This window comes from Myxocyprinus asiaticus, chromosome 38 (genome assembly GCF_019703515.2).
Source record: "Myxocyprinus asiaticus isolate MX2 ecotype Aquarium Trade chromosome 38, UBuf_Myxa_2, whole genome shotgun sequence".
Taxonomy (NCBI): Eukaryota; Metazoa; Chordata; class Actinopteri; order Cypriniformes; family Catostomidae; genus Myxocyprinus; species Myxocyprinus asiaticus.
The window spans coordinates 10,971,317-10,987,613 of NC_059381.1; the positions used below are offsets into that span (position 1 = coordinate 10,971,317).

At 40.8% G+C, this 16,297-nt stretch overlaps 1 protein-coding gene across 1 annotated transcript in view; it reads right to left on the reverse strand.

Moving 5' to 3' along the window:
• Positions 1 to 16,297, reverse strand: part of cacna1bb (calcium channel, voltage-dependent, N type, alpha 1B subunit, b) — a 194,281-nt gene that overhangs the window by 23,783 nt on the left and 154,201 nt on the right. Inside the window, exons 33-39 of the mRNA XM_051677032.1 lie at positions 15,111 to 15,221; positions 12,234 to 12,317; positions 9,386 to 9,502; positions 9,025 to 9,090; positions 2,939 to 3,030; positions 2,601 to 2,751; positions 228 to 355 (exon numbers count right to left, since the gene is read on the reverse strand). Coding sequence (XP_051532992.1) covers positions 228 to 355; positions 2,601 to 2,751; positions 2,939 to 3,030; positions 9,025 to 9,090; positions 9,386 to 9,502; positions 12,234 to 12,317; positions 15,111 to 15,221 — 749 coding nt within the window. The remainder of the gene's footprint in view (positions 1 to 227; positions 356 to 2,600; positions 2,752 to 2,938; positions 3,031 to 9,024; positions 9,091 to 9,385; positions 9,503 to 12,233; positions 12,318 to 15,110; positions 15,222 to 16,297) is intronic.

The window sequence follows — 16,297 nt, forward strand, 5'->3', positions numbered from 1 at the left end:
AGGAAAAGATTTGCAATCCTCAGCATAGACAAAGCTTGAGGATTTGACGTTAGCCATGGCCATACAGCAAAATGGGATTTTTATGACTTAAGGCAATGAGTAAATCAGACACGGCGTCAGTGTCGCAGCCTCTTAAGCCGACATTTTTCAACCACTTAGTTTTAAGCTCTCACCTCGCTTTTAAATAGCTCTAACTGTCAGTGACACCGTAAAGGAGCAATACGCACCAGGCAGCAGGGTCGTACTCAGCCCAAACGCGGATGAACTCATCAAGGTGATGAGGCCCGAGAATAGAAGCGTCACGTGTCAAGTACTCAAAGTTATCCATGATGACAGCGACGAACAGGTTCAGCATCTGATGGTTGTGGAACAGGGGAAGGATTATAAAGAACAGCAGAAGTTTCATCAGCATTATTGAAAATATAAGGACATAATGGTCCTGTGATGGAAAAATTGTGCATTTGTTGTTGCATGCTGTGTGCTGTTGGCTAGACTTAAAGGGCTTTCACACGGAGCAATAAAATCTCTAGAGGTTGCCCAGGCGTTCCTACTCAGCTACTGTATCTAACTGTTTTATGTGTTGTATCATGTGAGCCTCACTGTCTTAACTGCCATTAATAGTCGGGTAGAACTCCACTCAACTTTGCCGCAAAGGCAACAGTATGGTTTCCGCACCTTTTGACCATTGGATTTCCATGACTTTTCCTGTATTTTAAAGCAAATGCACTCACATAACTCGAGCAATTTCTAGCCAATTAAATATTTTCGAGATGAGCATAAGAAACTATAGAAATTTCCATGACTTTTTTTAGATTTTATTCATTAATGAAAATCACAATTGTAAAATTTCCTGATATTTCTAGGCTTCCCATGACTTTGGGAACTAGCTTCAATCTCATCAGCGAAATTACTGACAAAAATGTGCGTTGACACGGGTGTTTTGATTTTGTCAACAATAACGAAGACGAGACTTAAAAGATGCTTCATGATGATAATCAAATGGTTTTAATTCAAACATACTGTTGACAAAAATATGAAGAGAAAAAACTATATTGCAAGATGTTACAAGGCACTAACAATGCTTTTTTTTTTTTTAAGAAAGAAACTAGAGAAAACTAGAAGTTTTAAGGACAGTTTTTTCATGTTTAATCTTACATATTAACCCTTTTAGCACCAAAAGTGTTTTTAAAGATTTCCTGTTTCATTGGCATGTCCTAAATTAAAGGCTTATGACTACCACACAAACAAAAAGGGTCAATTGTTTGGTTTCATTTTAAAGAAAACGTCTCAAATGTTTTTTGATTACATAGATTATGATAAATGTATTTTTATGATAGATTATGAGACTCTCAGCCTAAGAAACTGCTGAAATAAAAAACTTTTATTAAATTAACTTGTTCTTATTTTTCTGATTTTACATTATATAACTCTTGGTGTAAATAGCTCTGAAAAACTGTTTTTGTTTTGTTCCCAATCATGTCAACTGTAAATTAGTCAAATTTGTGTTGATGTGAAAAAATAAATAAAAAGTTATAGCATTACAAAAATAATTTATCCTAGTGTCCAAAAACATCTCCAAGTATCCAAAAGCCTCTATAAACAAATAAAACATAATATTTGTACATTAGAATTAATTACGCATGCATATACAAGGGTATGATCTCTCTCCAAAGCATGCAGGCATGAGAAACGAGATCTCATTCAGTTCCATTCAGTGTCATTTGAGCCATCGAGTTTGTGTCATGTACTTAGCTCCATCTCCTGGCAGCCATATGCAGTTAGAGTGAACGATCCTCTCTGCCCATATTTGGATGACTTCCACCTCTGGTTGCAGCGATTTCATGCACAATTATTAATAAATGATCAAAACGGAACACTTATGATTTGTCTGCAAATTTCAAAGCAACTGTTCAGTTTTGGTTATAATGCCTACATGTATTGTAAAGTAGAGCTTCTAAGCTTTAAAACGATACCTATTTTGTGTTGGTCATGACTATAGTTATTTATATTTTGAAATAATTTTTTTCTCGGGGATCCGAGTTTAACGGGTTAAACATATTAATATTTACATTTTAAATAATTGTAAACAGTTTATACATTTTTCAAAATATTTGAAAATTTGGTCTGTTACAGTTTGATACATGCATTTGTCATTTAGCATATTATCGTCAACTAAAATTTGTTATTTTTGTTGATTAAAATAACATGCCATTTTAGTCAGAGTAAAATTTACTAAAATTAATGAATATGACATTTGAAGGACTAAATTTAAAGGGCATTTTCATTCAAAAACAAAGATTTTGACTCAAATAAAAAACTGTGAAAATGAACAGTTGAAAACTCTGCAACTCTTATTGAAATTAATGACTTCTGGTCATATTGGTTGTCAGTGTGAACACCACTTTAAACACCAGAGGAAGTGTTTTATCTGTGTGTGCTGTTGAATTGAACAGACTGTTCTTCTGAAAATCCATATTTTTAACGCTAAGTGGACTACATGGATTAGGATGTTGCATCCAAGCAATAGTATGTCTGTTACGCTTGCATAAGTGTGTGTGTGTGCTTGTGTCCATTTGAATTTGGGATTTTCTCTCACTAACCAGAAAGGAACAGAGGAAGATGAAAGAAACAAAGTAGAAGTAAGCAAAATCACTGCCACACTCTTTCCCACTGGAGCCGGAGAGCTGGTCACATGGCCTGTCACTCAAACATGCCAGCATGATATCGTGCCAGCCTTCTCCTGTAGCACTCCTATAACATATAGACACAGACACAAAAATTATTAATACACTAAAGTCATAAACTTTAAAAATCAGCTTAAAACACAAACTAGAGTTTTAACACTTGTTTTTCCCTGCACTCATTTATAAGAATCAGCCAAAACTGTGGCAAAAACAAGCAGGTTTGTTTAAATCCAGACATCGAACAATGGCTTTACCTGAACAACAGCATGAGAGCCTGAAAAAAGGTGCGGAAATTATTGTGATGGTTGATGGCCGACTCTTCGGTCAACTCGATATTACCAAACACCTGACAAAGAGAGAAAAGCACACTGGCAATCTAATTTTGACAATTACAGAGAGAGCGCAAGGTATTTTGGTGGAGTGGGGCACAGCAGTCAGAAGAATTACACAGCACAATGTGTACACTTTCCCTATTGAGGCTGCATCAAAATACCTGCAGGGAGCATGCCATTAATTCAGACTGCCTGGAGGGTATGTTACAGTAAGCATCTGCAGTATTAACAAGCTAACACACACATTCTGCACAAACTGTGACTCATGCTTGTATATTTTATTTAAGTCAGACAGCACAGCACACATAAATAAACACTGACTCACTCAAATCTACACAGCTGAAATGCAATGACAGATAGTAAAGGGAATCAAAATAATCTGTCAGCCAAATATATAACAGGTGTACATCCTGTGACCACAGAAGGACAATCTTTTAACATGACATATATGCAAAAGTGCTGTGTCTATTAATATACACTATATGGCCAAACGTTTGTGGACACCCCCTTCTAATTAATGAATTTGGTTACTCCATTAAATCCAGTAAAGAAAAATCTTAATGTTTCTTTATGTAATGGCTTGGGCTTTGTGTGCTTCCAAATTTGTGGCAACTGTTTGGGGATAGCCCTTTTCTGTTCCAGCATGACAATGCCCCTGTGAACAAGTGAGGTCCATAAAGAAATGGCTTACTGTGTCTGGTGTGGAAGAAACTGACTGGCCTGCACAAAGCCCAGACCTGAATCCCACTGATCACTTTTGGGGTGAACTGGAACAGCAACTGTAAGTCAGGCCCCATCGACCAACATCAGTACCTGACCTCACTGATAGCCTTGTGTCTGAATGAGAGCAAATCCCTGCAGCCATGTTACTACATACAGTATAGTGGAAAGCCTTCCCAAAAGAGTGGAAGCTGTTATAACAGCAAAGAGGGAAATTGATGCCTAAGGTTTTGAAATCAAATGTTAATCAAGCACATATGGTGTCCACAAACTTTTGGCCATATAGTGTACTTACACATTTCTGCATTGAACAGTGCATATAAAGCCCACACTGTGAACAGGCAAGCTTTCCAATAAAAATTACACTTGAAGTGTTCCAGGTTCAATCCTTGGCATGCTGTCGATTACTACAGAAAATAATATAGACTCTTCCCCCAGTTTGCAAAGACAAACAAAATTTGTGTTTGCAGTAATGCACTTACAGTGTACTTCTATTGAGCATTGCACCAGGATAATCAGGACACAATACACAGTTTCAAAATTACACAAGACTTAAACACTATACATGTTAACATAAGAATAGTGTGCCAAACTACTGATGCTGTCTGTGCAAAGTTGCATCTGAATTTTTCAACTCCTGTCATGACCTTGTATAGCCACCTTTCTTGCACTGTATGGACCAAAAGAGCTGATATATTCTTCTAAAAATCTTCATTTGTGTTCTGCTGAAGAAAAAAAGTCATACACATCCGGGATGGCATAAGGGTGAGTAAATGATGAGAATTTTCATTTTTGGGTGAACTATTCCTTTAAACACCTTTACAACTCATATAACACATTTCTCTTGCAGTTAATATAAGTGCTTTAACAAAAATACAAGCTTCAGTTCTAAGCTTTCAGCTGATTACACGGCATACTGATGATGCTATTTCCCCTATCCCACAGAATACAATTAGCACTGATTTACATTGTGGTCCTAATCTACTGGATGGCAGACGCCATCATTTCCAGCACAATCTGGGAGATTGCCTGTATGTCCCTAAATGAGCAATCAAACTTAAAGATGGCATCCGTTCTTTAGGGTGTAACAATGGTAGTGACACTAGGGGACACTCTTGGGAGCCCGAGACACCTCTGGTCTTTGATAAAAGGCCAATGAAAATTGGCGAGTGGTATTTGCATTCCACTCCCCCGGACATACGGGTATAAAAGGAGCTGGTATGCAACCACTCATTCAGATTTTGTCTTCGGAGCCAAACGGTCATGCTTATTGAGCTGAATTACTACTGTTCATTCACCTCTGCTGGATATGACGGCGCATTTCAGCGGCTTCTTCCTCCTCTGCACTGGTGCACAGCGGAGAACGCCCCTGGGCGCTTCGGCAGAAAAAAGAGAGTATATTTTCTGAAAGAGTTTAATTATCTAAAAGAGTATATTCCTCTAAAAGAGCGGCACACACGGAACGTCTTTTTAAAGACGCGTCTTTTTAAAGATGCCTTTCCCTTTGTGTGTTATTCCTTACTGCGAGAACATGACCATGGCAACGTTGCGGTTGCGGCTTGCTTTCGGTCCTTCTACCTACAGGTTTGAGGCCAGCGCGGCTAGCACTGGGGGCGATTTGGGGACCCCAATGGGATCGCCTCCGCCAGGTATCCCCCCACGGACCTCCCATTCCCCAGCATGCTCGTCTGCCCCAGTTGGGCTTTCGAATGAGTCCGCTGGCTCGTCTCATGGCGAGTCTGGCCTCTTGTTCGGAGCCCGCGAAGATGATGAGCTCTCGAGCGCAGCATCGGAGAGCAGGCTTGTCCAGTCGTACGCAGAAGCCTCAGCTGGGCTCCCCCCCTCGGGGACGATTGCCCAGTCATAGGCTGATGCAGAGATGATGGACATGCTTTCCCGGCCGCTCAAAGCAGCCACGCCCCGCTCCAGTGCCTTTCTTCCCGGAAGTGCACGAGGAGCTGTGAAAATCGTGGGGGGCACCTTTTACTGCCCGGCCCCGATTCCTCAGTTCCCCTGCCCTCACTACCCTCAATGGCGGGGCGGCCAGGAGCTATACGGCGATTCCCCCGGTGGATAAGGCGCTCGCGATGCACCTATGCCCGCAGAGCGCTGCCACCTGGAGCGGACGCCCAAAGCTCCCGTCCAAGCCTTCTAGGTTCACGTCCTTGCTCTCCAAGCGACAAAGGTCACGGCGCGGTCTCTCGGGTGGACGATGGCCACATTAGTGGTCCAGGAGCGCCACCTTTGGCTCAACCTCGTCGAGATGGGTGAGGCCGACAAGACGTGGTTCCTTGCTGCCCCAATTTCCCAGGCTGGCCTATTCGGCGACACCGTCAAGGACTTTGCCCAGCAGTTCTCAGCGGTGAAGCAGCAGACAGGAGGCTATCTGGCATATCCTGCTCCGGCGCGGCTCAAGATCCCGCACCCCATCTGCTCGTCGCCAAGGGCGTCCCCCTGCGGTGACTGCACTGGCTCCATTGCAGCCCGCCCCTTCGGCCCGGCCCCGGCGTGGAGCCCACCGCAGGAAGCAGACGCCACTCGTCTCAAAGTCGGCCGCTAAGAACCCACGGAGGTCGTCAAAGCGCCCCTGAGATGGGCGACCCAGGGTCAAAGAAACCCACTCACCTGGAGCTCATGAGAAGACCTTTCCATCCCCTGGTGGAGGGCCGGGTGGAGAATCTTTTGTTACCTTTTTGTTTGATTTCCCCAAGTGGCTGCAGTACCCAACAGTTCAGCAAAAGAGCGGTTTCCTTCTTCCCTGGGTCACATACCCAGTGTGCACGGTCGTCATCACGACTACCGTCCACGGGTTTTTCCTTGCAGGATTGGCGCTCCAGCGGTGGTCTTCCCACCCTTGAGGTCTTCCTCTCCTTGAAAACTGCCCTCCTGACTGTGCTCACTTCTATCAAGAGGGTAGGAGAAATGCAAGCGTTCTCTGTCAGCGAAACGTGCCTGGAGTTCAGTCCGGGCTACTCTCATGTGATCCTGAGACCCTGACCGGGCTATGTGCCCAAGGTTCCCACGACTCGTTTTAGGGATCAGGTGGTGAACCTGTGAGCGCTGCCCCAGGAGGAGGCAGACTCAGCCCTATTGTCGCTGTGTCCGGTGCGCACTTTATGCATCTATTTGGATCGCACGCAGAGCTTTAGAATCTCTGAGCAGCTCTTTGTTTGCTTTGGTGCATAGCTGAAAGGAAGCGCTGTCTCCAAGCAGAGGACCGTCCACTGGCTCATTGACGCCATAGCTATGGCATATCACACCCAGGATATGCCGTCCCCAGTAGGGCTACGAGCCCATTCTACCAGGGGTGTAGCGGCCTCCTGGGCCCTGGCCAGGGGTGCCTCTCTGACAGACATTTGCAGAGCAGCGGGCTGGGCAACACCCAACACCTTTGCAAGGTTCTACAACCTCCATGTGGAACCGGTTTCGTCCCAGGTAGTGGCACGCAATACAAGCGGATAAGCCCGGGATAGCCAGCCAGGTGTATCGCTTTTACATAGCGCCTTTCACCTCTTTTGAGCTGAAGATGTGCGCCATTAATTCCAAGTAGTGTTCACAAACTATGTTCCCTGGTTGACTTCCTCCGAGCCCTGTGGCAGTCGAGTTTTCGGAGAGACTCGCTGCCGGCCCAGTACATGTGCTAACTAAGAGCCCTGTTCTGGGGTAGGTGCTCTGCATGTGGCGGTTCCCTGTAAGGTAAAACCCCATGCGATGTATATCTTTCGCTAATTCGTTTCCCTGTTGGCAAACTGCATCTTCCTTGGGCAGAGCCCCTCTGCCCCAGTCTCCATGTTTGTAGTAACTCCTCCCCCATTGGGTAGGATCTACCTTGAGACTCTCCACTTGGTCGTCAAGACCATGTGACGTATTTTTCCCACTTAAATACCCCCCCTTCTCTTTGGGCGAGGTGTGGTCTCCGCGGTGTCCTCCCCTTGGGAGGGACACCCCCCGACTAGACCTGGCGGCCCAGTCGGATAATCCCCCTTCTTTTTTAGGAAGTGGAAAAAAAAAGAAGGGGAAAAGAGGCCATGACTGGGTTAGCCTGTCTCTATCTTTTGGGTAGTCGACTTGTCCCCAAAGGGCCGTTTGACACTCATAACTATGTTGGGGGAGGTTACTTGTCGGCCTGGTGTGCTGGCTACGAGGAACACAGTGGTCAGCCCGTCACACACCGCCAGTTCACGTAACATGGTTCAGCCAGTTGTGGCATTTCGTATAGGGACCCCTGTGTCCCTCCTGCCACAACGCTGAACTACCCGCTGAAATGGCCGGACCTTGTCTCGGCTCCTCAGCATACAACCTGAATGAGTGGTTGCATACCAGCTCCTTTTATACCCTTATGTCCGGGGGAGTGGCATGCAAATACCACTCGCCAATTTTCATTGGCCTTCTATCAAATACCAGAGGTGTCTCGGGCTCCCAAGAGTGACCCCTAGTGTCACTACATCGACACAACGTCTCGTTCCCTCCATCAGGGAATGGAGGTTATGCAAGTAACCATGACGATTTCTTTCTCTCTTTTTCAGTTACTTCTTTTCTTTTGCTTTAGCCATGATACTTTCATTGGTACACCCCAACTTGAAAAGTCTGGTCTTAAAGACAAAGTATGTAATATCTACACAACTAATGTTACCAAACAGAACTTGAAAAAATAATGACTGTCTTCAAACAGGTTGCAGAGCACTCCCCTGATCTACCATTAGTCGAACAAACAGAAAGTTCCGCCCCAAATTCATGCCACTGGTTGAACCAATGTTGCTGTGTTGGGCAGCTCAAGCAAACAGACCAAGGTTTTGATCCAGCCAAAGTATATACACTTTTCAGGAAAATTAACCTACAAATGGCTTACTTACAGTTGACTAGGATATAGAATAGGATAACAATTTTAATGTGGACAAAAATGAACAAACTTCATTCACCTTTATAAAATCCAGAGTTTCCTACATGTTTATGGTGGCGTTCATGTGTGCTAAACTTGACTTGAACGCAACATATGATACTGAGAAGCTTTCACATCACAGAGAAACACCACTTGCCCGTGCAACTCTGTAACAATGCTCATAGTTCAAAATGTATGGCTGTCATTTTTACACAGAAGGTCATTCTCAATGAGCTCAGGATCAATATTTCATTAATTATGTTGAAGCTGTAAATGCCATATGCATGCAGCAGCTCTGGAGATGAGATCAACTGGTTGCATGAAATGTTGCATGAAGGGTAAAATTTACAAGACAGCAGCAGGGGCTTGTGAATTATGCTTCAAAGATATGGACCTCTGTGGATCTCACCTGCATCCCAATAATGGCGTAGATGAAGAAGAGCATGGCGATGAGAAGACACACATACGGCAGAGCCTAAGGGACAAAATACAGATGTGTAAGTAGGGTAATGCAGTGCCTCTCACTATTAAAACACCATGTGTTTTTAATGTAAAATGTAAAGTCTTTAAACAACAGCATTAATAAAAAATAAAAGAGTCCAGTCTTGTTTTTATTATGTTTTTAACGAACACATAACATGCAATGAGCCTGGCAGCCTGGTATTTATCAAAACATACTTCAACCAGTAAAGTATACTGAAATAAGCAATTTGCCATTGTGTTGTCTTATCTGTGTTGTCCAAGTTCAAGGTCAAATATTTAGGTCAGACCTTGAAGGACTGAACGAATGTCCAGAGCAGGATGCGGATGGTGTAGCCCTGCCGCAGGAGTTTAATCAGACGAGCGGCCCGAAAAAGTCTCAGGAAACTCAGATTAATCCTCTTGTCCTGGAGACAGACAGAAAGAGAGATCGCAGGCACATCACTGGCTCAGTCTCTTAATCTAAGATGAGGCTGCACCCTCAGTTAGTCAAACTGTCGGAAACAGTGTGTTAGGTTAATTTGTAAGGTCTTATAACTAGTTAGTCTCATGCAGGACAGTGGTGTTGATCATTAGTCTTATATTAATGTATTAATAGTTTTGCATGAACGTGCTGTAAAATTAAAATAAACATATCTATTAGGGGTGGGTGGTATGACCAAAATCTCATCATTTCACATAATGAGTAATTTTACATCACAGTAATGGTAAATATTGCAAAATTCAACAAAAAATGGTTTAGATGTCGTAAGTTTGGATAAAAATAATTAATTAATTATATCCTTTCCAAATGAAGGATAGTCTCATTTGATTATTTTCTTTGATTATTTATTTGGAAATCAATAGATGGAAACCAAAGATGAGATTATTAATCAAACAAATGAATAACACTGGCACAGTGTTGGGTAAATTACTCAAAATAGTAATCCACTACAAATTACTTATTACTTCTCACAAATTGTATTCAGATTACTCATTAATTAATGGGAAAAGTAATCACATTACAAATTACTTTACTTTTAAATTACTTTCTAAAACCATTTTCACAAATGGAAAACGCTCCACAATTTTCAAAATATTGTCTTTATTTCATTATTTATGTCACTTCATCTGTCACAGAAACACAAACAGACATATGAACATAATTTATGTTTTAAATATATTCAACATAAATAATATTATTTTAGGAATATGTGTAACCCAAGTAATGAGTTTAAATGTATTTTGCTTGACTGAAAGTCAGTAATCTGAATCTGATTACAAGTACTGCATTTGTATTACACTAGTTTTTAATTTTTTGATAAAATTAATTATATTACAATTACTAACTAGATTAAAAAGTTTGTGGACAAACTTTAGGTTGGTCTGAAACTTTAAATAGTACAGACAGACAGACAGACAGATAGACAGATAGATAGATAGATAGATAGATAGATGCTAGCATGTTCCTAGTGTGTTTTAGCACTAAGCAAGGCATTGCTAGAATGTTTCTAGGCATGCTAGTGTGTCTTAGCATGTTGCTAGCATGTTGCTTTACAGCAGGATAAGTCAGAACAGCATGCAGGTGTGTGATGAACTTGGTGGATGTAGCTTGAATCCTCTAAAGTTATAGGAAAAAGTTTTCACACTTGGATGGAAGTCAATTTGAATTTGGGCCTATACAGGAAATCCGTAATTCCGATCAGTTAGAAAGATATAGCACACTATTCAATATCAGTCTGAAGGTCTGTGGAAAATTTGGTGCATGTACTATAGTTTGAAAGCTTTAGGAGGAGTTGAAGAAGATGATGATGATCAGTAGGTTGTCTTTTTCAAGCCAACCTAATTATTTTGTTTTTAGATTACACCCAACACTGGTCTGGCATCAGTGCAAAAACAGTAACAAAAAACAAACAAACAAAAGACGCAAAACAGTAAAACTAATATTATAAAACAGATAGTTCCAACTCTAAAATCTGATTGGATGAGCGACATTCGAAGTTGTTGTAAAATAGCCAATATACTGTACACCCATGACCATTCCATTTAGCTTTGTGCCTAACAAAACCTCTTAATAACAAGTTATTTTTAATCTTCACTTGTTTGCAACATGTCCCACTGAGTATTAACACACTTCATGTTTTTCTTCAAGTTTTTTTTTTTTGTCGCTCTCAAGTGTAAATGACGTAAAGCAGTCCTAATTGCCATGCATATATATCATGATAAAAATGGTATAGCATTTCTACCGTCACACAATATATATTGTCATACTACCCAGACCTAATTTCTTTCAATACTGGGAAAGAAATGGGGAAAGAAATAAAGAGATCCATCTGTCAATGTGAATAGAGCTTTCAAACAAAAAAAGTCCTTCACATCTCAGCCTGGTGCTGGCTTGAACATGCTCAACAATAGCGAAGCCTGAACTTAGCAATTATAAATGTGAGCAACAAAATTAGCATAAAGATGTTTGACAGGAGGAGAGGTTTGAAAAGACAGGCAGAGCAAGACCGACGAAGCCACTTACCATCTGCGCAGTCCATTGGGAACAGAAGCGGACAGGTGCCAACAGAGATTTAGCATGAAAATAGAGTCACAGTGAAATCATTAGGAGAGGCCGGAGTCCGTCTCAGACTCACAGAGAAGAAATTGTCAAAACTCATCAGGGATATCTCTGGACTGTCAGCTGCACCTCAGCACATGATTGGTCTTATAACAAGTTGAATGATTAAAGGCTAAATAGAATTAGTTTGTAATAAACTGGAGCAAAAGTTGCTTGGAGTGAATCAGTTAAATCAGGTTTGAAAGTGGCCATATTTTATTCAATTATTTACTGTACATGTTAATACTTTCCACTTGTATGTTTCTAGTCTGATGTGCAATGGGAAGTTCCTAAACTGTCCCTGTAATTTTAGCCACAGACCAGAGAAATAGAGATAAACTGAAAGCAGACTACAAATGTGACACGAATGCGACACAAAAATAAACAATGAAAGCTCACACAAAAAGACCTTATTATGAGGTCCTCAGTAAATGCAGTAAAGCTGCACTGACAGATACCTTATTGGATATCAAATGGGAAATCTCATGGGATATTTGAATGTTTTTTTTTTTTTATTTGGTCCTTAAAAACTTTGATGTATCTCTTTGAGGACTCACCTTGATCTCTGTGACCAGGATGTCTGTGATGCTCCCCAGCACAGTAACAAAGTCAAAAATGTTCCATGCATCTTTCAGGTAGTTCTGCAAACATTCAGAAAATATTTAGCAGCTACACTTAATTCCAACAAAAACATGTTCTTAAAAAAGCTAGAAAACTGCCGTCCCCAGGATGGTGTGGGACGAGATACGCTCTGAAGATTAGGACAAACCCCTAACCCTAAGTATGATCAGTAACAATAGTTATGTTTGCTAAATAACAAAGTACATACACAGGCTCAAAAGTAGACATTGGTAAGTCATGTAACAGATCATTTACAACAGGCCGTTCTGTCAGAGCCTTGTGTCCATGTCTCTCCTGAACAACACTGAGATTTGTTGAGTGCTGCTAGACATGGATGCCAGTCAGAACAACATAAGCGAAACCCATTCATCAGCTCTGAGCTCTGAAAAGGTGAAGGTAAATATACGTGTCATGCACCAGAAAAGCCTCTTAATAAATGAGCCTCATAAATGGAAATGGAGCTTGAGATGAGACCTTCTGTTGTGGGTCAGACCAGCCGATGCTGAGAAGAGATTTATACAGTATAGCACCACACACACCCATACACTCATACTGAAATCATTCCTACACAATCTTCCCACCCACAGAGCCATCATGACCCTCTCACAGATTTTACACTTCTTGTGCTACCAACAGCCCTGAAGGCTGGACTATCAACCATTAGCTATTCATACTCTCACTTTTCTCTTTCTGTTTCTTTCAACTCTGGATGAAACTAGCTTCGCAGTGCCAATGTTCTGAATATCAGCGTTCTGTCTGGTCTACTTTGCAAGTTTATTCTAGCACAAAAATTTACAGCAAAGGGCTATCTGGCTGACATATAGACAGACCAATTCATGGCAGTTCAGTCATGACAACTCTCAGAAAGATTTAGCATTTTAATGTGGATATGACATATTGGAAGGATATTGGTCTTGGCAGACTACATTTGCTAACTCTGCTTCTGCTGCTGCAGAGCAAGTGCAAAGACCGGCTATTGCTCGAAAATACACATACAAACAGAGTTAGCATGTGGACATGCTGCTGCTTCTGCACAATTAGACAAAACGCAAGACATGCTGCATCAAGCATGTATGACATGTGACATGCTGCACAAACAGACATTATCAACAATCCCTCAACAAAGCAGGGAAGCTACAGAAAATGCATAATGCATAAACACAAAATTCAACCCCCCAACCAAGCAGATCTATCGCCAAGACTTGTGTACGGCTGCTGTTCCGAAGAGCCATGTGCACAGAGGGTATGCTAGCTAGGTGTGCCTTGGCCACAGACCAAATGCTGTAATGCTAATGAACTAAACTTCTATTTGTGCCTTGGCCTGCTTAGCCGAATAGCTTAAATGGCTAGTGATCTAATGCATAATGTGTACCTGAGCCAGGAAAGCCCAGAGATTAATTAAATAGTGATTTACAGATGTGTGTATTTATTTAATCTAATGACCTAAAACAGCAATGTGTGCCAGCCAGATTAGGCTAAGGCTTACCTAGATAAAGATGCACTTCAAAAGCAGACCTTACTTTGCAAGCTGGTAGAAGAAAAGCCCCAGCAAACCACCTGAGCAAATCATATTTTTTGAGAGAAAAACTCTAGCAACACACTGCAGAAAAACAAGCATATCTGCAAAACTGAGCCATGTTAGACAAAAAAGAATCACAAGTTGACTGGCTACCCGATTACAAGTCAAAGGACCAATCAGCTTACACCATGTAAACTGATTGGCTTAACATGCCACATGTGAGCCGATTGGTTAACAGATAACAAGTCAGAGAAACCTATCAGCTTGTGCCACATAGAGCTGCATGGCTGAAATTTGGTCATTTTTAACCACCAGAGTGCCTAAAAAGTAATTCAAATAATCACACATAACATGCATGAGTGTGTAAACATTGCAGTTTTACAGACAGCAACAACAGAGAACACAGGGAAAAATGTGTGTAGATTTTGTGTCAGAATTTGTGTTCGTTCTATAAGTAAAAAGTACCATTTATTTCACAAAAACATTATTTTACAAAAACAGATTCTGAAAACAAAGTGGAATATATACTTAATTGTGCTCAAGAATAACCAATATAATTGTTACTAACTGCTTTAAACAAATTTTTTATATATTTAAACCTCAGATCCCCAAGTATTGACATTGATAATGTATTTTATTTTCCCTCATTGAAAGTGTTTCTAGGAAGCCACTGATTAAACATTGACTTTTGTTTGATTTTAACAAACAGTGGCAGGCAATGGGAAAATCTTGAGTACTAAGCATACTTTTCTATGGGAAGAATTTTGTGTGACTTTTGCAAACTGTGACATTCAATATGCAATTTTTTTCCCACTAAAACTGTTGTTGTGATAGAGTTCTGAGTGTCATCTACTGTAATGTGTACCCTTATTAATAAAAAAATTTGTATTGTTTTAAACATTGCAATTCTAATACATTCTTCTATTCCAGCTTAATGTGCAACGACAACAATAACAAGCCCATCATAGCAACATTGGATCAACCAATGGCGCAAGTTTTGGGACTATCTATTTTTCAACCAATGTAAGATGGGATTGAACAAGAAACATGTCTGAAAACAATCCTTATTTTTGCTCTTCTGTTTGGTGACACAATTGGCACAGCACCACATAGCCAGTGTTTACACTTTTCGCTGGAAATAAACCAACAGTAAGAATGGCTTACTTATAGTTGTCTCTTTAGATTAAGCTGCGATAGGCTAAATTATGTTAGTATTTTATACAAAAATGTAAACATTTCAGCTTTAAATTGTAATACTAAAAGCTTATTAATATTAGAGTCTCTCCACTCTCACCAGAGGACCGAAGGCGATGACCTTGAGGATGCACTCCAGAGTGAAGAGAGCCGTGAAGATGGTGTTCAGCCACTTCAACATGTCCTCATATGGTTCAGGGGCTTTGTGGAACTGCAGAAGAAGAAAAAAAATAGTAATAACAACTCACTCTGAACACACTCAATATTCAAAAGACCTGTAAAATAGACTTTCAGGAATCCAAAATTAGAGATGACTTATTCATAACTGAATTTATGAACGCATCATTTTATATGCAATAATTAATGTTGCTGAACCTTGAAATCTAGATTCCAATTTGTGTTGGAGTTTCTCAGCATGCATCTACAACCTCTGCAAGTCTTAATGCTTTCTTTTACAGATAAAGGACAAGAGGGCAATACCTGTTGGCAGCTATCCAAACAGACAATTGACTGATGAACTCTGGGTTGCACCAGACTGTTCCTCAAGGAACAAAGCATTATTCTTGATTGTTTGCAACCACTGATTTAATCTAAAAATGCCTCTGAATTATTATTATTATTATTTTATTTCCTTTTAAAATAAAGCCCGCCAAAAAACATTAATTACAAGAATTAACACAGTTAATATAGTAACCGCTCTGATGGATTCAGCAAGGAATTCATTGGATTGATTTAAACAAATAACTCATGAATTTGGGAGTACTTTTTTTTTGTTTTTTGTTTTTTTGATTCAACCATTAAATATAGATAGCAGAACACACATATACAGAATCAATATCCAACCCCCATTATTCTTGCATCTTAACACATCCCCAAAAGACATGGATTGTGTCTCCATCTTCTGATTGACATCACCAGCAGGTGGGTGTGTCTTTAAGACCAAGCCTATGCAATCTAGAGGGGGTCCAATAGACTCTATGTAAATTGCATGAGGCAAACCCTTGCATCTCTAGTTTCAGATAATCTATAAAGAAAATAATCTCTTAAGAAAAGTTGAAGTTCTGTCCCCCAGACTTTGAATTAGTAGGGAGTAATACACCGATGCCTCATGACCTTTTCCAAAAGCAGTAATCACCACTCCCAGAGTATCTGCTGCTTTAGTGGGATGTAAACCACTCCCAAAAACAGTACAGAGCAGGTGGCGCAGCTGGTGCGAGGATCTCAACACTCCATTCTCATATAGGTCACCGAGTGTAGTAACCCCCCTCACAATCCACTCCGACCAGC